Here is a 19,740-nt window from a genome sequence, read left to right on the forward strand (position 1 = left end):
GCCCCTTCCCCCCCGCAGCCCTAACTCAGCCCCCCGCAGCCCCTTCCCCCCCGCAGCCCCTTCTCCCCAATCCCAGCCCCCCGCAGCCCCTTCCCCCCAGCAGCCCTAACTCAGCCCCCCGCAGCCCCTTCCCCCCCAGCAACCCAAACCTAGCCCTCAGCAGCCCCTTCCCCCAATCCCAGCCCCCTCTTCCCCCCAGCAACCCTAACCCAGCCCCCCAGCAGCCCCTTCCCGCCCAGCAACCCTAACCCAGCCCCCCAGCAGCCCCTTCTCCCCAATCCCAGCCCCCCGCAGCCCCTTCCCCCCAGCAACCCTAACCCAGCCCCCAGCAGCCCCTTCCCCCCCAGCAACCCAAACCTAGCCCTCAGCAGCCCCTTCCCCCAATCCCAGCCCCCTCTTCCCCCCAGCAACCCTAACCCAGCCCCCCAGCAGCCCCTTCGCCCCCAGCAACCCGAACCTAGCCCTCAGCAGCCCCTTCTCCCAATCCCAGCCCCCCTGCACCCTAGCAACCCTAACCCAGCCCCCCAGCAGCCCCTTCTCCCCAATCCTAACCCCCCGCACCTCTTTCCCCCCTAGCAACCCTAACCCAGCCCCCAGCAGCCCCTTCCCCCCCAGCAACCCAAACCTAGCCCTCAGCAGCCCCTTCCCCCAATCCCAGCCCCCTCTTCCCCCCAGCAACCCTAACCCAGCCCCCAGCAGCCCCTTCGCCCCCAGCAACCCGAACCTAGCCCTCAGCAGCCCCTTCTCCCAATCCCAGCCCCCCTGCACCCTAGCAACCCTAACCCAGCCCCCCAGCAGCCCCTTCTCCCCAATCCTAACCCCCCGCACCTCCTTCCCCCCTAGCAACCCTAACCCAGCCCCCCAGCAGCCCCTTCTCCCCAATCCCAGCCCCCTGCAGCCCCTTCCCCCCCAGCAACCCTAACCCAGCCCCCCAGCAGCCCCTGCCCCCAATCCCAGCAACCCTAACTCAGCCCCCCAGCAGCCCCTTCCCCCCCGCCGACCCTGCCCCCAATCCCAGCCCCCAGGTGGACCCTGCCCGCCCCAGCCCAATTTAGCCCCTCCCCCTCCTTCAACCCCCTTCCGGCCCAGCAGCTTCTCCCGCCCCAGCCGAAGCCCTCCCCGCACATGCGCGCCGGCCGCCCCCTCCCGCGCCTGCGCACGGAGCGTCCCTGCCCCGCTCCCCTCCCCCTCCTCCTCGCTTGTGCAGGGGGCTGCGGAGGCGAGTCATGATGGCGGCGGCCAGGCTGTGAGCCGCGAGAGACTCTCCCCCGCCCGCCCGCCCGCACGCGCGCCCCCGCCCCTCCCCGGCGCCCCCCCCCTGCCCGCGCGCCGAGCGGCGGGAGCGGCCCCCGGGGCCCCGGCGGCGGCGGCAGCGGGTCCGGGAGGCGCAGGCCGCGAGCGCGGGGCGGCCGAGCCCGGGGCGGCGCCCTCGCCATGCAGATCACCCTGAAAACCCTGCAGCAGCAGACCTTCAAGATCGACATCGACCCCGAGGAGACGGTGCGCGGGGGGGCGGCCGGGGCGGGGAGGCTGGGGGGGGGGGTGGGGTGATAGAGGTGGGGAGGCTGTGGGGAGTTGGGGGAGTGGCGCGGAGGGGGGGGTTGGGGTGATAGAGGTGGGGGGGAAGTAGGCCCCTCCGGGGGAGAGGTGGGGAGGCTGTGGGGGGTTGGGGGAGTGGCGCGGGGGGGGGTTGGGGTGATAGAGGTGGGGAGGCTGGGGCGGGGGGGGGAAGTAGGCCCCTCCGGGGGAGAGGTGGGGAGGCTGTGGGGGGGTGGGGGAGTGGCGCGGGGGGGGGTTGGGGTGATAGAGGTGGGGAGGCTGGGGCGGGGGGGGGAAGTAGGCCCCTCCGGGGGAGAGGTGGGGAGGCTGTGGGGGGTTGGGGGAGTGGTGCGGGGGGGGGTTGGGGTGATAGAGGTGGGGAGGCTGTGGGGGGTTGGGGGAGTGGCGCGGGGGGGGGTTGGGGTGATAGAGGTGGGGAGGCTGTGGGGGGTTGGGGGAGTGGCGCGGGGGGGGTTGGGGTGATAGAGGTGGGGAGGCTGGGGCAGGGGGGGGAAGTAGGCTCCTCCGGGGGAGAGGTGGGGAGGCTGTGGGGGGTTGGGGGAGTGGTGCGGGGGGGGGTTGGGGTGATAGAGGTGGGGAGGCTGTGGGGGGTTGGGGGAGTGGCGCGGGGGGGGGGTTGGGGTGATAGAGGTGGGGAGGCCGGGGTGGGTGGTTAGCAGCTGTTCCAGTTTGTGAATAGTGGAGACCCGTTTTGCAGGGCATGTGTCTCCTTAGGTGCGGGGGGGGGGAGAGGGAGGCCTGGTGCGTCTCTGCTGAGTGAGGCCTGTGTGTGTCTGGTGGGGTTGGTGTATGTGGGGAGACTCATGGCCTGGCCTGGGGTGCAGGTTGCCGTGACTGCACTTCGGGGGGGGGGAGCATTTGAGGGGGGCTGGCTGTGCTGGGTGTGAATTGAGAGACCCCAGAGGCTTTTGTGTGTGTGTGTGAGAGTTTGGGGGGCCGGATTCTAGTAGTTCCTTTAGAGTTTCCGTTGCAGTGACTGCTCTGTAGTGGGGGTGCATGTGTGGGGTGACTCCACTGGCAGTCCCAGTGAGTGGTTTCAGAGTAGCTGCCCTGTTACTCTGTATCCACAAAAAGAAAAGGAGGACTTGTGGCACCTTAGAGACTAACTCTGCAAGGTGGTGGGGGACGGGTGTTACTGCAAAATATTGATATTGGGGTGGTGGGGGGGTTTGTGTGTGTAACTAAAATGAGGGTTAGGTACTTTTACCCTGTCCAGCTTTGGAAGTTCACTAGGGTGCTCTTTAAACTCAGAGAGGAATGTGGGTGCAACCTCTTACAGCTAGTTCCCCCATGTTACACCCATAGGTGCTGCCATCTTCTAACACCCCACTGGGATTTCAGTGGATCTTCCCCAGGCCTTGCCCATTAGGGCTCGGCAGTGAAAGTGTCAAAAGACCTCTGTGCCTCATCATTTCCCAAGGTTTGATTGTTTAAACACCCCTGCTCTCCTCTTCTCCCCCACCCCCAAAAAGAAAAGATAATTGAGTGTTGTGAAGGGTAGCTGCAGCTTGCTCACAGGGGTGCTTGGGTCTAGACAAGTTGGCTGAGAGAGATTGTGAATGTCTAATTGAAATGTACACAGCGGAGTCCTTCACAGGCTTAAAACACTAGCCTTTATAATTAATCCCTACCCAGGGAGTCGCTTTCTCTCTTTTTATTCCCCTTCTCATCATATTGAGTGAATTGGAGCAGCTCTGAGGTCCTAGGAAACCTCAGCAAAAGGAGGGGATTAAGGGGGAGGTTTGCCAGCCACACAAGCCATGCATGTGAGACTGCAAAAAGTATTGGCTAGGTCAGGGGTGGGGAACCTTTTTTCTATCAAGGGCACTGACCCACATAAAAAAATCAGTCACAGGCCACACACAGCCCTGCAGGGGCGTGCAGAGGCTCTGGGCTTCACTTAGGCTCCGGGTTGGGGCCAGATATGAGGGTTTCAGGGTGTGGTACAGGGCTCTAGGCTCTGACAGGGAGTTTGGGTGCGGGAGGGGGTGTGGGCTTTGGCTGGTGGGTGCAGGCTCTGGGGTGGGGCTGGGGATGAGGGCTTTGGGGTGTAGGAGGGGGCTCTGAGCTGGGGCCAAGGAGTTTGGAGTGCGGGAGCAAGCTCATTGCTGGGGTAGGGGATTGGGGTGTGGGAGGAAGTTTGGGGTGCGGGCTCAGGGAGGGAGTTTGTGTGTGGGAGGGGGCTCAGGGCTGGGGCAGCCAGTTGGGTGGGGGTGCAGGGTCTGGGAGGGAGTTAGAGTGTGAGGGAGGGGGTTCTGACTTAGGGCACGGAGTTTGGGGGGTGGGGGGACTCAGAGCTTCTGGCCCACTCCACGGAAAGCTGCCAGCTAAAATGAAGCAGCGGTCTGGATCTGGCCCATGGGCCGTAGGTTCCCCACCCCTGGGCTAGGAGTTGGAGGATGGGGAAGTAGAATGGTTTCTCCAATTAATAAACATTTGATCACTGTGTAGGTGTACCTGAGCAAAGAACTTGCTCCAGTAAATTAGGGGCTTTGCATACACACAATGTTTCAGTAGAATTATGGCTAAAAATATTAGAAGATTTTTTGGGTATCTTATGTCAAATTATATACCATGAAGCCATGATCTTGGTAACTCTGCAGCAATAGGGTTGAAGTATTAAACTAGCAAATTCAGGAGAAACTAGTTGGAAAAAGTATGCCAAACATTAGAACAGCTGATGATACAGTTGTAATGCCAGCTTTATAAAAAACATGCTCATGAGGCCTGTGTTAAAAACCAAAATCAGTTTAAATCACCAAATCCTTTAAAATAGCCTTGTTAATTTAGGTTTCAAAGCTGTTTTATTGGTTGGATGTTCCCTTTCAGTCTAATTTTGAAAATGGCCCTTTATAGTGAAGTGTACTAGTGCCCAAACCAAATGTCAGACTTGTGTTGAATCAAAACGTGTTAACTCCTGGGAGTTTTTGAAACATTACGTTTAGTCAATTCACTGTTTCTATGTGCTCAATGCCAAAGGTAGGTTTGATTACCTGGAGCACTGCCCTGTACTGTGACATGGCCAAAATTATCTAGTTAAGATAGGCTCAGGAAATTTATGTTTTAAACCTCCTACTATTCTAGCAATTTCTGACCACTTCTTTAACTTTCTTTATATAAGTCAAGCTTAAAAGAACAAAGAAATAACAACTGATCTGGACTGCAAAGAAAGAAACACTACAGATTGTCATTAGAAGTATTCAACCATCAGAAGTCAGGAAAATACTTAACTATACTTTCCACTAAGACCATGAAAGAACACACTTAATTTTCATTTTATATTAAAATAACCACAAATTTAGTAACAATTTCAGCATTTTGCATAAACTTCTGACTATATCTCCCTTAATCAAAGAACAGGCTCACATAACCAAGTTATTTAATGTTGTTGCTATGGTCCTAAGTTAGATGTTGGTGTTGCTTTTATTTATTTATTTATTTTAAGTACTAGTATGGTCTGAACTTCCCCTTTCTAATTACTAGACTTGAAGCAGGACCTGTCTTGTGTCCATGGAAGTACCCTTCTAAATTTATCAGGTAGAAACTGTAGAACATGTCATCTGGTATAATACTTGGTTTAAGAAAGTCTTGGCTAAAGGCCTCATGGTTGGAGAAGTTCTGTGGGGTCTGCGTTGGGGGGAAAATACTTGCCACACTTTGTTCTGGCCTCTGAATTTTGGGCAGTCAACTTCTGGAACAAGTGTGTAGAGATCATATTTACACCCCTCATTCTCAATGGAAAATTGTTTTGCCAGTTGGAGCAGTTGGAGTGTTTTAAGTTTTGCTGTCTGAATACTTGTAATGCATTCTGTTTGGTTCAGGATGAATAAAAGCACCTGTTTATATAATATCAGGGGGTAGCCGTGTTAGTCTGTATCCACAAAAACAAGGAGTCATGGCATAATAGTTGGTACTCCTGTTTACTGACACTGTTTGATTGAAATGGTGAATGCAGAAGAGGACCACAGGCTGAAATAATTCCCACTACCTGAGACTTTTGCAATAGTGTCTAGCAAAGGAGTTCTTGCCTGTGGCTGAAAGACAGTTATGACAATCCAGAGTTGTAGACTTCGAAAGGTGTTATGTTGTTGGGAATGCCTATACCAAGGTGCAGTTGATGTGGCCCAGGAATAGCATGCTGCTAAATATACAGCAGTGCTGGGTAAAATGTTTTTAAGCTTCCCTGATATGTTGAATACTGATCTCAATAATTTAACCTGGTTAAGTTATGTTTAACTTATATTTTACGAGGCTATTGAAGTAAATCTCTCTTTCCAAGCTGAGAGAAATGCCAAAAATGTCATACTTCTTCCAACAGTGTCTAGTTAACATTGCCTGAATTCTCCTGTGCTAGCACTCTTTAGGGAATGCCTGTTTGAGAAATGTCTTTTTTTTTTTTTTTTAGAAAGTTGTGGAAGCTATTTTAAAAACAACTTTTGGACAAATTTTGTGTTCATGTTAATTTTAACAGTAAAATATAAATATAATTAGTATGTACACATCAAAAAGCCCTGTTCATAGCAGATATCTGTGGTGGTGATGAAAGTATCAGCCTCTCAAATTTTAGCATTATGGAATCTGCTTGGAGAGTGGGGTCTAACAAAAGGAATCCTGGACATGAAGCAGGTTCCATTGACGACGCAATGGGAGGAGGAAGGGGGAAAAGCTACAGTGGGGATGGTGGTGTTGCATGTGGGGCTTCATTGAGTCAGCATTCTTAGTGCTCCATCAAAAATGATACACGGGTCTTGGAGGGTGATAGGAAGAAGTGACTACTCCAGCAGGGAAGGTAAGGGAGACTTTGAGGGGTGGGGAGTAAGGCAGCAGGCTTACAATAAAGGATATGGGTAAAAACCTGTCAGTCAGAGGAGCACAGAGCCTAGGTAAAATCTGACAAATCTGAAATGCTTTTTCTGGTGATGTAATCACAAACATATATATGGGGGAAATCCCAAAACTTAACTCTGGTTCTTTTCTGTGGTCCTACTTGTAGTGGTAAGGTCAAATTTGTGAATCAGATAATGTTACTAAACCAAATAGTCTTTTGGGTGGTTGAAACTTTACAGATGGATTTATATGCAAGTTTGAGACTGAAAGACATATTGGTCCCATCAGTTTCTAATCTCTTCAGTACTTCAGAAGTTTTGCTAAAGACTGTTTAAAAGCAGTTAATGAAGTGGGAAGGCCACAGCGCTTAAAAGCACAATCCTGCCCTAACTGAAGTCAGTGGTAGTTTTGCCATTGAAATCAACAGGAGTGGCATCTAGCCCTAAACACTTGATTTTTGTGGCAGACAGGACTTTGCATTTGCTCAATATTCAAGAATAAAGTGAGTAATAAAGACCCCAAAATAATCTGCTTTACTTGTCTAAATTTTAGACTTGCCCTTAGTTTTAACAGATCGGCTTGTGAGCAGATCTACAACTACAAGCACTGCAGTGACACAGATCACCACTGTAGTGTAGACCAGGGGTAGGCAACCTATGGCATGCGTGCTAAAGGTGGCACACGAGGTGATTTTCAGTGGCACTCACACTGCCTGGGTCCTGGCCATCGGTCCCGGGGGCTCCGCTGCTGGCCTGGGGTACTGGCCGCCGGCCCCCTGCCAGCTGGGGTTTCGTCTGCCAGTCCCCCTCAGCCCCGAGTCCCGGCCACCTGTCTGGAGGCTGTGCTGCTAGCCTGGGGTCCTGGCTGCTGGCCCAGGGCTCTGCAGCTGCCCCCAGCTGTGGCCCACTGGCCCCAGCTTGGGGCAGTGAGGGGTGCAGGCAGGGGCAAGAGGGGCACAGCTCAGCACCCCCACCTTAAAAATTGTTCCAGCGCCACTGTACTGGGATATTTTTAAGTCCTGATTTGCTGCTTATATCACTCTCACGCCACGTGGAACAGCGCACTGCGTTTGACGTTGAGATTAGAATGTACATGCAAGAACTGGAATCAGAATTTTCTGACAGATTTCAACAGTTCCAGCGATTTGGCCCAATGCTTTCTTTTCTAATTAAACCTGAAAAGTTCGATGAAAGCAACTTGGATTTGTCTGTATTTCAGTGGATGGGTGTTGAAGATTTCAAAATGCAGGTCATTCAATAAAAAAAGCTCAGATTTGTGGGCATCGAAGTTTGGAGATCTGCAGAGTGCACTTGAAGCTACGAAGAGAGATCATGGGGCCGCTATTCTGACCTACTGGACATCCCTGCCACTGAAATTTAACTGTTTGAAGAAAACTGCGTTTGCAATGCTTTCAGCATTTGGATCCACATACCTGTGTGAATAGGTATTTTTCACACATGAAATCTGTCCTCTGTCCCTCCCAGAGCCAGTTAACAAATGATCACTGAGAAGCCTGTGTGCCGCTTGAAGTATCCAAATACATGCCAGACATTGGAAAACTCAGCAAGGAAAAGCAAAGGCAAGGATCACACCAAATTTATAAGATCTGCATTTTAATTTAATTTTAAATGAAGCTTCTTAAACATTTAAACCTTATTTACTTTACTTATGATAGTTTAGTTATATATTATAGACTTATAGAAAGAGACCTTCTAAAAATGTTAAAATGTATTACTGGCATACGAAACCTTAAATTAGAGGGAATAAATGAAGACTTGGCACATCACTTCTGAAAGGTTGCCGACCTCTGGTGTAGACACTTAGCGACAGAAGGTGTTAGCTAGGTTGATCTAAATTTTAGGTTTAGGCCAAACCTAAGGTTTGGAAGTATCCCTATTCTTCCATTCATCTACTGTAACTTGTCATTAGCTCTTTCCTAAACATTGTCATCAGCTGCCAATGCCATAGTATGCTTTATGCTTGCTAGCGTGGAAGGGCATGCTTCTTGACTAAACAACCAAGTTGTGGTGTTATGATATAAAAGTAAATACTGCAGTTCTGCTACTTTTATTTCCTATGGTGTGGTAGAAAAATCAAGTATTTTCTTTCCAGTCCAATAAATCTTCAAAGGGAAAAGTTGGCAATTTTAAACCAAAAGGGAATATAATGTGGCATGCTGAAACTGAAGCTGTGCTTCTGAATAGAGCCTCTTATAGAATCTTAGAATCATAAACTTTAAGGTCAGAAGGGACCATTATGATTGTCTAGTCTGACCTCCTGCACAGTGCAGGCCACAGAATCTCACCCACCCACTCCTGTAACAAACCTCTAACCTATGTCTGAGCTATTGAAATCCTCAAATCGTGGTTTAAAGACTTTGAGGTGCAGCGAATCCTCTAGCAAGTGACTCGTGCCCCACGCTGCAGAGGAAGGCGAAAAACCGCTAGGGCCTCTGCCAATCTGCCCTGGAGGAAAATTCCTTCCCGACCCCATATATGGCCATCAGCTAAACCCTAAGCACGTGGGCAAAACTCACCAGCCAGACACCCAGGAAAGAATTCTCTGTAGTAACTCAGATCCCACCCCATCTAACATCCCATCACAGGCCATTGGGCATATCTACCGCTAATAGTTGATCAATTAATTGCCAAAATTAGGCTATCCCATCATATCATCCTTTCCATAAACTTATCAAGCTTCGTCTTAAAGCCAGATAGGTCTTTTGCCCCCCACTGCTTCCCTTGGAAGGCTGTTCCAGAACTTCACTCCTCTGATGGTTAGAAACCTTCATCTAATTTCAAGTCTAAATTTTCTGATGGCCAGTTTATATCTATTTGTTCTTGTGTCCACATTGGTACTGAGCTTAGATAATTCTTCTCCCTCTGTGGTATTTATCCCTCTGATGTATTTATAGAGAGCAATCATATCTCCTCTGTCTTCTTTTGGTTAGGCTAAACAAGCCAAGCTCTTTGAGTCTCCTTTCATAAGACAGGTTTTCCATTCCAAGGATCATCCTAGTAGCCCTTCTCTGTACCTGTTCCAGTTTGAATTCATCCTTCTTAAACATGGGAGACCAGAGCCGCACACAATATTCCAGATGAGGTCTCACCAGTGCCTTGTATAACGGTACTAACACCTCCTTATCTCTACTAGAAATAGCTTGCCTGATGCATCCCAAGGCTGCATTAGCTTTTTTCACGGCCATATCGCATTGGCGACTCGTAATCATCCTGTGATCAACCAATACTCTAAGGTCCTTCTCCTCCTCTGTTACTTCCAAGTGATGTGTCCCCAGTTTATAACAAAAATTCTTGTTGTTAATCCCTAAATGCATGACCTTGCACTTTTCACTATTGCATTTCATCCTATTACTGTTACTCCAGTTTACAAGGTCATCCAGATCTTCCTGTATGATATCCCGGTCCTTCTCTGTATTGGCAATACCTCCCAGCTTTGTGTCATCCACAGACTTTATTAGCACACTCCCACTTTTTGTGCCAAGGTCAGTAATAAAAATTGGTCCCAAAATCGATTCCTGAGGAACTCCACTAGTAACCTCCTTCCAGCCTGGCAGTTCACCTTTCAGTATGACCTGTTGTTGTCTCCCCTTTAACCAGTTCCTTATCCACCTTTCAGTTTTCATATTGATCCCCATCTTTTCCAATTTAGCTAATAATTCCCAATGTGGAACCTTATCAGATGCCTTACTGAAATCAAGGTAAATTAGATCCACTAGGTTTCCTTTGTCTAAAAAATCTGTTACCTTCTCAAAGAAGGAGATCAGGTTGGTTTGACACAGTCTACTTTTTGTAAAACCATGTTGTACTTTGTCCCAGTTACCACTATGTCCTTAACTACTTTCTCCTTCAAAATTTTTTCGAAGACCTTGCATGCTACAGATGTCAAACAAACTGGTCTGTAGTTACCCAGATCACATTTTTTCCCCCTTTCTTAAAAATAGGAACTGTTAGCGATTCTCCAGTCATACGGTACAACCCCTAAGTTTACAGATTCATTGACATTTTTTGCTAATGGGCTTGCAATTTCATGTGCCAGTTCCTTTAATCTTCTTGGATGAAGATTATCCGGGCCCCCGATTTAGTCCCATTAAGCTGTTCAAGTTTGGCATCTACCTCGGATGTGGTAATATCTACCTCCATATCCTAATTCCCATTTGTCGTCCTATCATTATCCCTAAGCTCCTCATTAAAGACTGAGGCAAAGTATTTAGATATTGGGCCATGCGTAGATTTTCCTTAACCTCCATGCCATCCTCCAGTGTTTAGGGGTCCCACTTCTTTTTTTTTTTTTTCTTTTCTTATTTATATGGCTGTAGAACCTTTTACTATCGCTTTTAATTCCCTTTGCAAGGTCCAACTCTACATGGCTTTTGGCCTTTCTCACTTTATCCCTACCTGTCCTGACCTCAATAAGGTAGCTTTCCTTGCTGATCCCTCCTATCTTCTACGCCTTGTACGCTGTCTGCTTTTTCTTAATCACCTCTCTAAGGTGCTTGCTCATCCAGCTTGGTCTACAACTCCTGCCGAAGAATTTTTTCCCCTTTCTTGGGATGCAGGCTTCTGATAGTTTCTGCAACTTTGACTTGAAGTAATTCCAGGCCTCCTCTGCCTTTAGATCCACAAGTTCTTCAGTCCAGTCCAATCCACTTCCCTACCTAATTTCTTTAATTTTTTAAAGTTAGCCCTTTTGAAATAAAAAACCCTAGTCACAGATCTATTTTTGTTTATCCTTCCATTTAGTTTGAACTGAATTAGCTCATGATCGCTTGAACCAAGGTTGTCCCCCTACAACCATTTCTTCTATGAGGTCCTCACTACTCACCAAAACCAAATCTAAAATGGTATCCTCTCTTGTTGGTTCAGCAACTACTTGATGAAGGAATCCATCAGTTATCGCATCCAGGAAAATCTGAGCCCTATTATTATTACTAACACTTGTTCTCCAGTCTATATCTGGGAAGTTAGTCTCCCATGATCACACAATTCCCATTAGTATTTACTTCATTAAAAGCATTAAAGAGGTCTCTATCCATATCCAGATCGGATCCTGGCAGTCTATAGCACACCCCAGCCACTATCCCAGGGGAGGCTCTAGTAGCTCTCTTCGCCAAAGTGATTTTTACCCAGATAGACTCTCTTATCCATTCCATCACTTCTTATTTCTTTACATTCTGCCTCATCATTGAGATACAGTGCTACTCCACCACCTTTGCCTTTATTTCTGTCTTTCCTAAACAGCACATACCCTTCATGTAGTCCAGTCATGAGTATTATTCCACCATGTTTGTTATCCCCGTAATATCTGATTTCACTTCCTGTACCAGTAGCTCTAGTTCCTCCATTTTGTTATCTAGGCTCCTCGAATTAGTGTACAAACATCTTAATTTTTGCTCTTTGGCCTCGCTCACATTCTTTACCCGATTAGGAACAGACATTCTACCTCCAGTATCACCTATTAGACTGGTATGTACACTACCCTTCCTCCTTATGTCCATTCTCCTACCCACGGCTGCATCCTTTCTTACTTAGTTTTCTTCCCTCTCAATGTTAAACTCCGGCATGGAGATTACCTGATATCTCCCAACCGTCTCCCCCAGATTCCTAGTTTAAAGCTCTCTTGATCAGTTGTGCCATCCTAGAAGTCTATTTCCCTCCTTACTAAGGTGAAGTCCATCCCGAGAGAACAGTCCTCTGTCCATGAATGCTTCCCAGTGGCCACACATTCCAAAGCCCTCCTTATAGCACAAGTGCCTTTCCATCTGTTGAGCATCATAATCTTGTCATACCTTTGTTGCCCTTCTCTAGGAACAGGCAGAATCCCACTAAAGATCACCTGAGCCTCGATTTCCTTATGCGACCAATCTAATTCCAATTTTTAAAAAAGATTTCAGAGGCTATCTTGGCAATTACAGGCTAAGAAGCCTAACTTCATTACCAGGTAAATTGGTTGAAACTATAGTAGAGAACAAAATTGTCAGGCACCTAGATAAACACAATGCTCTGAGGAAGAGTCAACATGGTATTTGCAAAGAGAAATCATGCCTCACCAATCTGTTAGAATTCTTTGAGGGTATCAACAAGCGTGTGGACAAGGGTTATCTAGTGCATATAGTGTACCTGGACTTTCAGAAAGCCTTTGACAGGGTCCCACACTAAAGACTCTTAAGCAAAGTAAGCAGTCATGGGATAAGAGGGAAGGTCCACTCATGGATCAGTAACAGATTAAAAAGATAGTAATCAAAGGGTAGGAATAAATGGTCAGTTTAAACAATGGAGAGAGTTAAATAGCGGAGTCCTCCAAAGAGCTGGAGAGGGACCTGTGCTATTCAACAATAATCTTGAGAAGTGGGTAAACAGGTGGCAAACTTTGCAGGTGACACAAAATTACTCAAGATAGATCCAAAGCTGACTGCAGAGAGTTACAAGGGGATTTTACTAAACTGGATGACAAAATGGCTGATAAAATTCAATGTTGATATATGCAAAGTTGTGCATATTGGAAAACATAATCCCAACTATATATACAAAATGATATCTAAATTGGTGGTTACCACTCAAGAAAGAGATCTTGGAGTCATTGTGGATAGTTCTCTGAAAATATCGGCTCAATATGTAACAGCAGTCAAAAAAGATAAGGTTAGAAACCTTTAGAAAAGGGATACATAAGACAGAAAATATCACCATGCCGCTGTATAAATCCATGGTACGCTTACACCTTGAGTACTGTTTGCAGTTCTGGTCATCTCTCCTCTCAAAAAAGATATTAGAATTGGAAAAGGTACAGAGAAGGGCAATTAAAGTGATTAAGAGTATGGAACAGCTTCCATAGAAAGGTTAAAAAGACTGGGACTCTTCAGTTTAGAAAAAAGAGGACTAAGGAGGGAGATGATAGAGGTCTATTCAATCACAAACAGTGTGGAGAAAGTGAATAAGAAAGTTATTGATCCCTTCATATAACACAAGAACCAGGGGTCACCAATGAAATTAATATGCAGCAGATTTAAAGTACGGAAGTACTACTTCACACGGCTGTGGAACTCGTGAAGGCCAAAATTATAACTGGGTTAAAAAAAATTAGAAGGGTTCATGGAGGATAGGTCTATCAATGGCTATTAGCCAAGATAGTCAAGGATGGAAGCCCCTGTCCTGGGTGTCCCATGACCTGTGACTCCCGGAAGCTGGAGGACAGGGCATGGATCACTCCATAATTTCCCTGTTTTATTTGATTCCCTCTGAAGCATCCGGCACTGGCCACTGTCAGTGGAAGTCGGGGTACTGGGCTAGATGGACCATTGGTCTGACCCAGTGTGGCCATTCTTATGTTCTTATCTAAGTGGATGACTACAACTAAGTGTGCAACATACCTTCTAGTTTCAATTACTTAATTTCATTTTCTAATACCAGCAGGAGCCACTAGGCCCTGAGTTACCTAAGTTCTGAATCTTTAGGTAATATAAATTCATATGGGTTGGCAGACTAGTCATTAGTTTTAAGCCATATGTTGTTTTTGGCTTTACTGCTTTGGGATTTAACCTCAGTGCTTTTTTTGCCTCTGTCTTCACGAACGATTTTTATCCGCCCTGATATGGCAGTTTGTTTCCCCTCTAAAGGCTAGTTACATTTCTCCTTTAACTGCTACTGCATAAATAGTTGGGGAAGCTGTGAAGTATAAGGGCCTGTACTTTGCTTCTTGATACTCAGTGGATGACTCTGTAAAAATAGTAACTTCAAAATTCTATGCTGTCAGAACAAACATTTAGTAGTATGTATCCGCAAAAAGAACAGGCGCTGAATTTAGCTGTATGGAGTGGAAATCTATCAACTTCATGAAAAAACTCGTACCCCACTGTATTTTCCACTGAATGCATCCGATGAAGTGAGCTGTAGCTCACGAAAGCTTATGCTCAAATAAATTGGTTAGTCTCTAAGGTGCCACAAGCCCTCCTGTTTTTTGCGAATACAGACTAACACGGCTGCTACTCTGAAAGGAGTACTTGTGGCACCTTTTTTGTTTCATAATTTGTCGTGCGTTCCTCCAGATTAAGATCTGTGGGCAAGGTGAGACGTCCTTTTGAGAAGTCAAACTGGTATTTTTCTGTAAAGCTCATTTTGCTCATCTTTGGAAATTCTGTTTGCATCCAATCTTGTAGCCACAGTTTGAGTTTTTAGGCTAGAGAAGGGTAAAATCCAGTTCTCTTTGGTTTTCTAATCCTCTTCAGTATTCTGTGGCATTTCTTAATATAAATATATTGTATTCTATAAGCCTTCTTTAAGGGAATGCTAAGACTGCATGAAATGTCAGGTGTGCTCACAACTAATTTTGTTCAGATACATTACAGGGTGGCCATATAGGATTGATTATTATATCTGAAGTACTGGGGACTCTCAGCTATTTTATAACCATACATGTTTACACCCTCTCTAATAATTTTTGTATACCTACCCTAATTTATTAAACTATCCATGTGGATTTTTTAAAAAAAATTGTATTTAATATTATACTCCTTTCAATGATCACACCTTTCCTTGGATAGAGTTCAGAGCATGGGCAATTAACTATCAAGCTAACTTTACTAAAGACTTTTGGGGGCTGTGTGTTAACAGATAACACAGAAATGTTCAATGAATATTTCTGTTCGTTAGTTGGGGAAAAGTCCAGGTGATGACGCTTTCTATTCCAGTAGTAAGTCATGAGGATGTTAAAGAGCTGCTACTAAAGTTAGATATTTATAAATCAGCAGGTCCAGATAAATTTTATCCAGGAGTTTAGAAGAGCTGGCTGAGGAGCTTGCTGGCCCATTACTGTTGATTTTGTTAAGGTGGAACTCTTGGGAATGTAGACCAGTGCTTTGAAAAGTGTACCAGACCTACCTGTGAGAGGTCTAAACTGTCTGTCAGATACGCTCAGGGTGTAGCAGTGAGAAATCCAGTTGCATTTCTGTTTTTTTCTGTCCTGCTATACCACTCCCCCAGAAACTTTCAGGTATTGGGAAGGCAAATAGAATCTTGACAGGAATTTTTGTCTCGTGTATCAGCTTTTGGCTAGCAGGTGTCTGAAATATCAAATCTACCCCTGGTTCTTTCTGCTGAAATAGAAATCTTACACCCGCTGTAGTCTTGACTACCGGGCAAATAGACCTCTGTTCTACCCAATTTCCTGGGTTCTGGTGGTTTTTGAGCCTTTTCTCTCTGAAATAACTCCAGTGCTTGCCTGTACTCCTCAAAGCTTTCTCCAGTCAGCAGCAGAGTGAAGTTGATGTGACTCTTGTGTGGCTTTATTCCTGCCCATAGGGTTTTTGAAAATGAGGATTGAAATTTAACAGTGTTAATCTTCCCTTGATACTGCTTGAGAAATCTACGGACAGCAATATCACTGCGGCTGCCTCTCTGCAAACTGTGAGGGGAGAAATGCATTAGTTTAAATTTGGTACACCTGCAAAAGCATAGCTTCACAAACAGAAGTCTAGAAGCTTTTTAAAGAAAATGATTTGGGTTAGCCCCCCTCCCCCCCAATATGCTTATCAGGGACAGAATCCCATTTGCTACTGGCAAATGGACTTTAAAGTCCTGGTATTGTCTCAGTATTAATGGTATGAGAGCATGGCAGAAACATCAAAACTAACCAATAAAACTAGTGAACCACGTTGGGTTAATCAGACTTTTGTTCTCTGTCTCACTAAATTGCCCTGTTTGTAATGCAAGTTGCTATTCTACTCCTGGTCCAGAGGAATAATATAAATTGAGGATAAATAAAACCGTGCGTCCCATGTAAAAGGCCGTACTGTAAAGTAGGCTCATGTCAACCAAGACGGTTTTTGATATTTCTACTAAAAGTTGGAGCTAGGTATCCCTTTATCAGTGAAGTTGTCTTAGGCTATCTTCATGAGAAATGCTGCAGCTGCTCCTCTGTAGTGCTTGTTACAGTGATGAGAGGGGTTCTCCCATTTTTTGTAGTTAACTCACCTCCCCAAGAGGCGATAGTTAGGTTGTCTGACGAATTCTTCCATTGACCTAACGCTGTCTACACTAGGGGTAAGGTTGGCTTAACTGTGTCTCTCAGGAGCATAGATTTTTCACACCCTTGAGTGATGTAGCTGGATTGACTTAACTTTTTAGCGTAGACCTGACCTTACACTAATACACTGATTATTTTAGTGGTCACTGAGATGTTGGTCCTTTGTCTCTTAGTAGTATTGGAGGAGGGTGTAGGGGAATAAAACCTGTTATATTGGTCAGTTTACCACTTCAGGCTATCAGTCAGTTTGTTTCTTGATCTAGCAGTGATAGCATGGGCTGACTTTGAACACACACTATATAGCAATCATCACAATGCAAATATCCCTTTCAAAGGCTAGACTGCAATGCTTGAGAACCAAAAAGTGGACGCTAGTCCACTAGTTTGTGTTCAAAGTGAAATACAAAAAAAAGTATAAGATGCTTTGGTTTAAATGTTTTGTAAGCAACCTGTAGAACTTATAAGATGGGTAAGAACTTTGTATATGCTTTGATGAATCCACTAATACTGTACTTAATAATCCATTTGAACTGGAAGCTGCTGCTTCAGTCGTCGTCGTCTTAGCTTGTGCACAATGTGCCTCAGGTAGTACATGGCCAGGATTCACCACCAAATTTCGCTGGTTGATCATTAGCTGGACCAGGCCGGGTACTGATGGGGAGTGTGTCGTAAACGCTGATCCATCCATCGCTTCCCCTGCTGCAGTAACTGAGGATCAAATGGTGGTAGAAAAAACAAATGAAGTGAATACTCCCCGCATATGGAATTAAATAAAACCAGACATCCCTTTTAAATAATTTAACATTTGTAATAGCGAGAGTGATGATTACTTCAAAACAGTCTACCAGCCCCACTTAAGAGCTAGAGTCAGACAGGCCATTAATGTAATTTTTGTCCACACTGGGTATCTTGCACTTATTTAGTTGCAAAGTAAAAACTCAGTGTAATCAAAATCTTAGTTTGAAAATAGATGGTTTCCTGGGACTCTCACTGAACTTTGTAGCAGCACTGTAAAATGCAATTTTAAAATCAGTAGTTGGCTTATCATTTGTTACCAGATATGCCTGTTACTTTGGGGTATGCTCATTTATTAGGGTTACTCTTCTGCAGGGGGAGGGGTTCTGTAATTCTATTAATGTAGTGCTTATGTCACTTGTGTGTCCATATGGAGCTCTACTCCTTTCTTCTGCAAGTCCCCTCCCAATGGAGCTATCCTGCAGCTATCCAGGTTCCCCAGGACTGGGTTCCTCCAGGGCTAGAATTAGATGAACATGCGCGCACACACACACTAACAGAGCAAGTCTAAGCGGACCGGGTCAAACCTGGAGTTTCAGCTAGCAAGAGATATTAAGAGTAACAAGAAGGGTTTCTTCAGGTATGTTAGCATCAAGAAGAAAGTCAAGGAAAGTGTGAGCCCCTTACTGAATGAGGGAGGCAACCTAGTGACAGAGGATGTGGAAAAAGCTAATGTACTCAATGCTTTTTTTGGCTTTGTCTTCACGAACAAGGTCAGCTTCCAGACTACTGCACTGGGCAGCACAGCATGGGGAGGAGGTGACCAGCCCTCTGTGGAGAAAGAAGTGGTTCGGGACTATTTAGAAAAGCTGGACGAGCACAAGTCCATGGGGCCGATGCGCTGCCTCCGAGAGCGCTAAAGGAGTTGGTGGATGTGATTGCAGAGCCATTGGCCATTATTTTTGAAAACTAATGGCGATTGTGGGAGGTCCCAGATGACTGCTAAAAGGCTAATGTAGTGCCCATCTTTTAAAAAGGGAAGGAGGAGGATCCTGGGAACTACAGGCCAGTCAGCCTCACCTCAGTCCCTGGAAAAATCATGGAGCAGGTCCTCAAGGAATCAATTTTGAAGCACTTAGAGGAGAGGAAAGTGATCAGGAACAGTCAGCAATGATTCACCAAGGGCAAGTCATGACTGACTAATCTAATTACCTTCTATGACGAGATAACTGGCTCTGTGGATGAAGGGAAAGCAGTGGACGTGTTGTTCCTTGACTTTAGAAAAAGCTTTTGACACTGTGTCCCACAGTATTTTGCCAGCAAGTTAAAGTAGTATGGGCTGGATGAATGGACTATAATGTGGATAGAAAGCTGGCTAGATTGTTGGGCTCAACGGGTAGTGATCAATGGCTCCATGTCTAGTTGGGGCACTCCGCTTGATACCGGTTGCCAAGGGTCGGTCTTGGGGCCGGTTTTGTTCAATATCTTCATTAATGATCTGGAGGATGGTGTGGATTGCACCCTTCGCAAGTTTGCAGATGACACTAAACTGGTAGGAGAGGTAGATAGCTGGAGGATAGGGATAGGATACAGAGGGCCCTAGACAAATTAGAGGATTGGGCCAAAAGCAATTTGATGAGGTTCAACAAGGACAAGTGCAGAGTCCTGCACTTAGGACTGAAGAATCCCATGCACCGCTACAGACTAGGGACCGAATGGCTCGGCAGCAGTTCTGCAGAAAAGGACCCAGGGGTGACAGTGGACGAGAAGCTGGATATGAGTCAACAGTGTGCCCTTGTTGCCAAGAAGGCCAATGGCATTTTGGGATGTATAAGTAGGGGCATTACCAGCAGATTGAGGGACGTGATCGTTCCCTTCTATTCGACATTGGTGAGTCGTCATCTGGAGTACTGTGTCCAGTTTTGGGCCCCACACTACAAGAAGGATGTGGAAAAATTGGGAAGAGTCCAGCAGAGGGCAACAAAAATGATTAGGGGACTGGAACACGTGACTTCTGAGGAGAGGCTGAGGGAGCTGGGATTGTTTAGTCTGCAGAAGAGAAGAGTGAAGGGGGGATTTGATAGCTGCTTTCAACTACCTGAAAGGGGGTTCCAAAGAGGATGGCTCTAGACTGTTCTCAGTGGTAGCAGATGACAGAACGAGGAGTAATGGTCTCAAGCTGCAGTGGGGGAGGTTTAGGTTGGATATTAGGAAAAATTTTTTCACTAGGAGGGTGGTGAAACACCGGAATGCGTTACTTAGGGAGGTGGTGGAATCTCCTTCCTTAAAAGTTTTTAAGGTCAGGCTTGACAAATCCCTGGCTGGGATGATTTAATTGGGGATCGGTCCTGCTTTGAGCAGGGGGTTGGACTAGATGACCTCCTGAGGTCCCTTCCAACCCTGATATTCTATGATTCGAATCAACACTCTCCACGGATCCCCTTATGTCGCTGTACTCACTAGGATGGGTTAAGCAGCACTTTCAAGCTCTCGCCCTTATGTGCCCCTGGGCTCAATAGACTGGGTTGAGCAGCACTTTCAGCTGCCCTCCCCTTATCATAGAATCATATTTGGGCTCGGGAA

The 19,740-nt window shown here is 46.3% G+C and overlaps 1 protein-coding gene across 2 annotated transcripts in view; it reads left to right on the forward strand.

The window, feature by feature from the left end:
- The first annotated feature begins 1,338 nt into the window (after positions 1 to 1,338).
- RAD23B (RAD23 homolog B, nucleotide excision repair protein) overlaps positions 1,339 to 19,740 on the forward strand; it is a 56,451-nt gene continuing 38,049 nt past the window's right edge. Inside the window, exon 1 of one of the 2 annotated variants that reach the window (XM_037902357.2) lies at positions 1,339 to 1,500. In XM_037902357.2, the coding sequence (XP_037758285.1) occupies positions 1,435 to 1,500 (66 nt within the window). In that variant the 5' untranslated portion in view covers positions 1,339 to 1,434. The remainder of the gene's footprint in view (positions 1,501 to 19,740) is intronic. The other variant, XM_037902358.2, reaches the window with a different exon arrangement.

This window comes from Chelonia mydas, chromosome 5 (assembly GCF_015237465.2).
Source record: "Chelonia mydas isolate rCheMyd1 chromosome 5, rCheMyd1.pri.v2, whole genome shotgun sequence".
Classification (NCBI taxonomy): Eukaryota; Metazoa; Chordata; order Testudines; family Cheloniidae; genus Chelonia; species Chelonia mydas.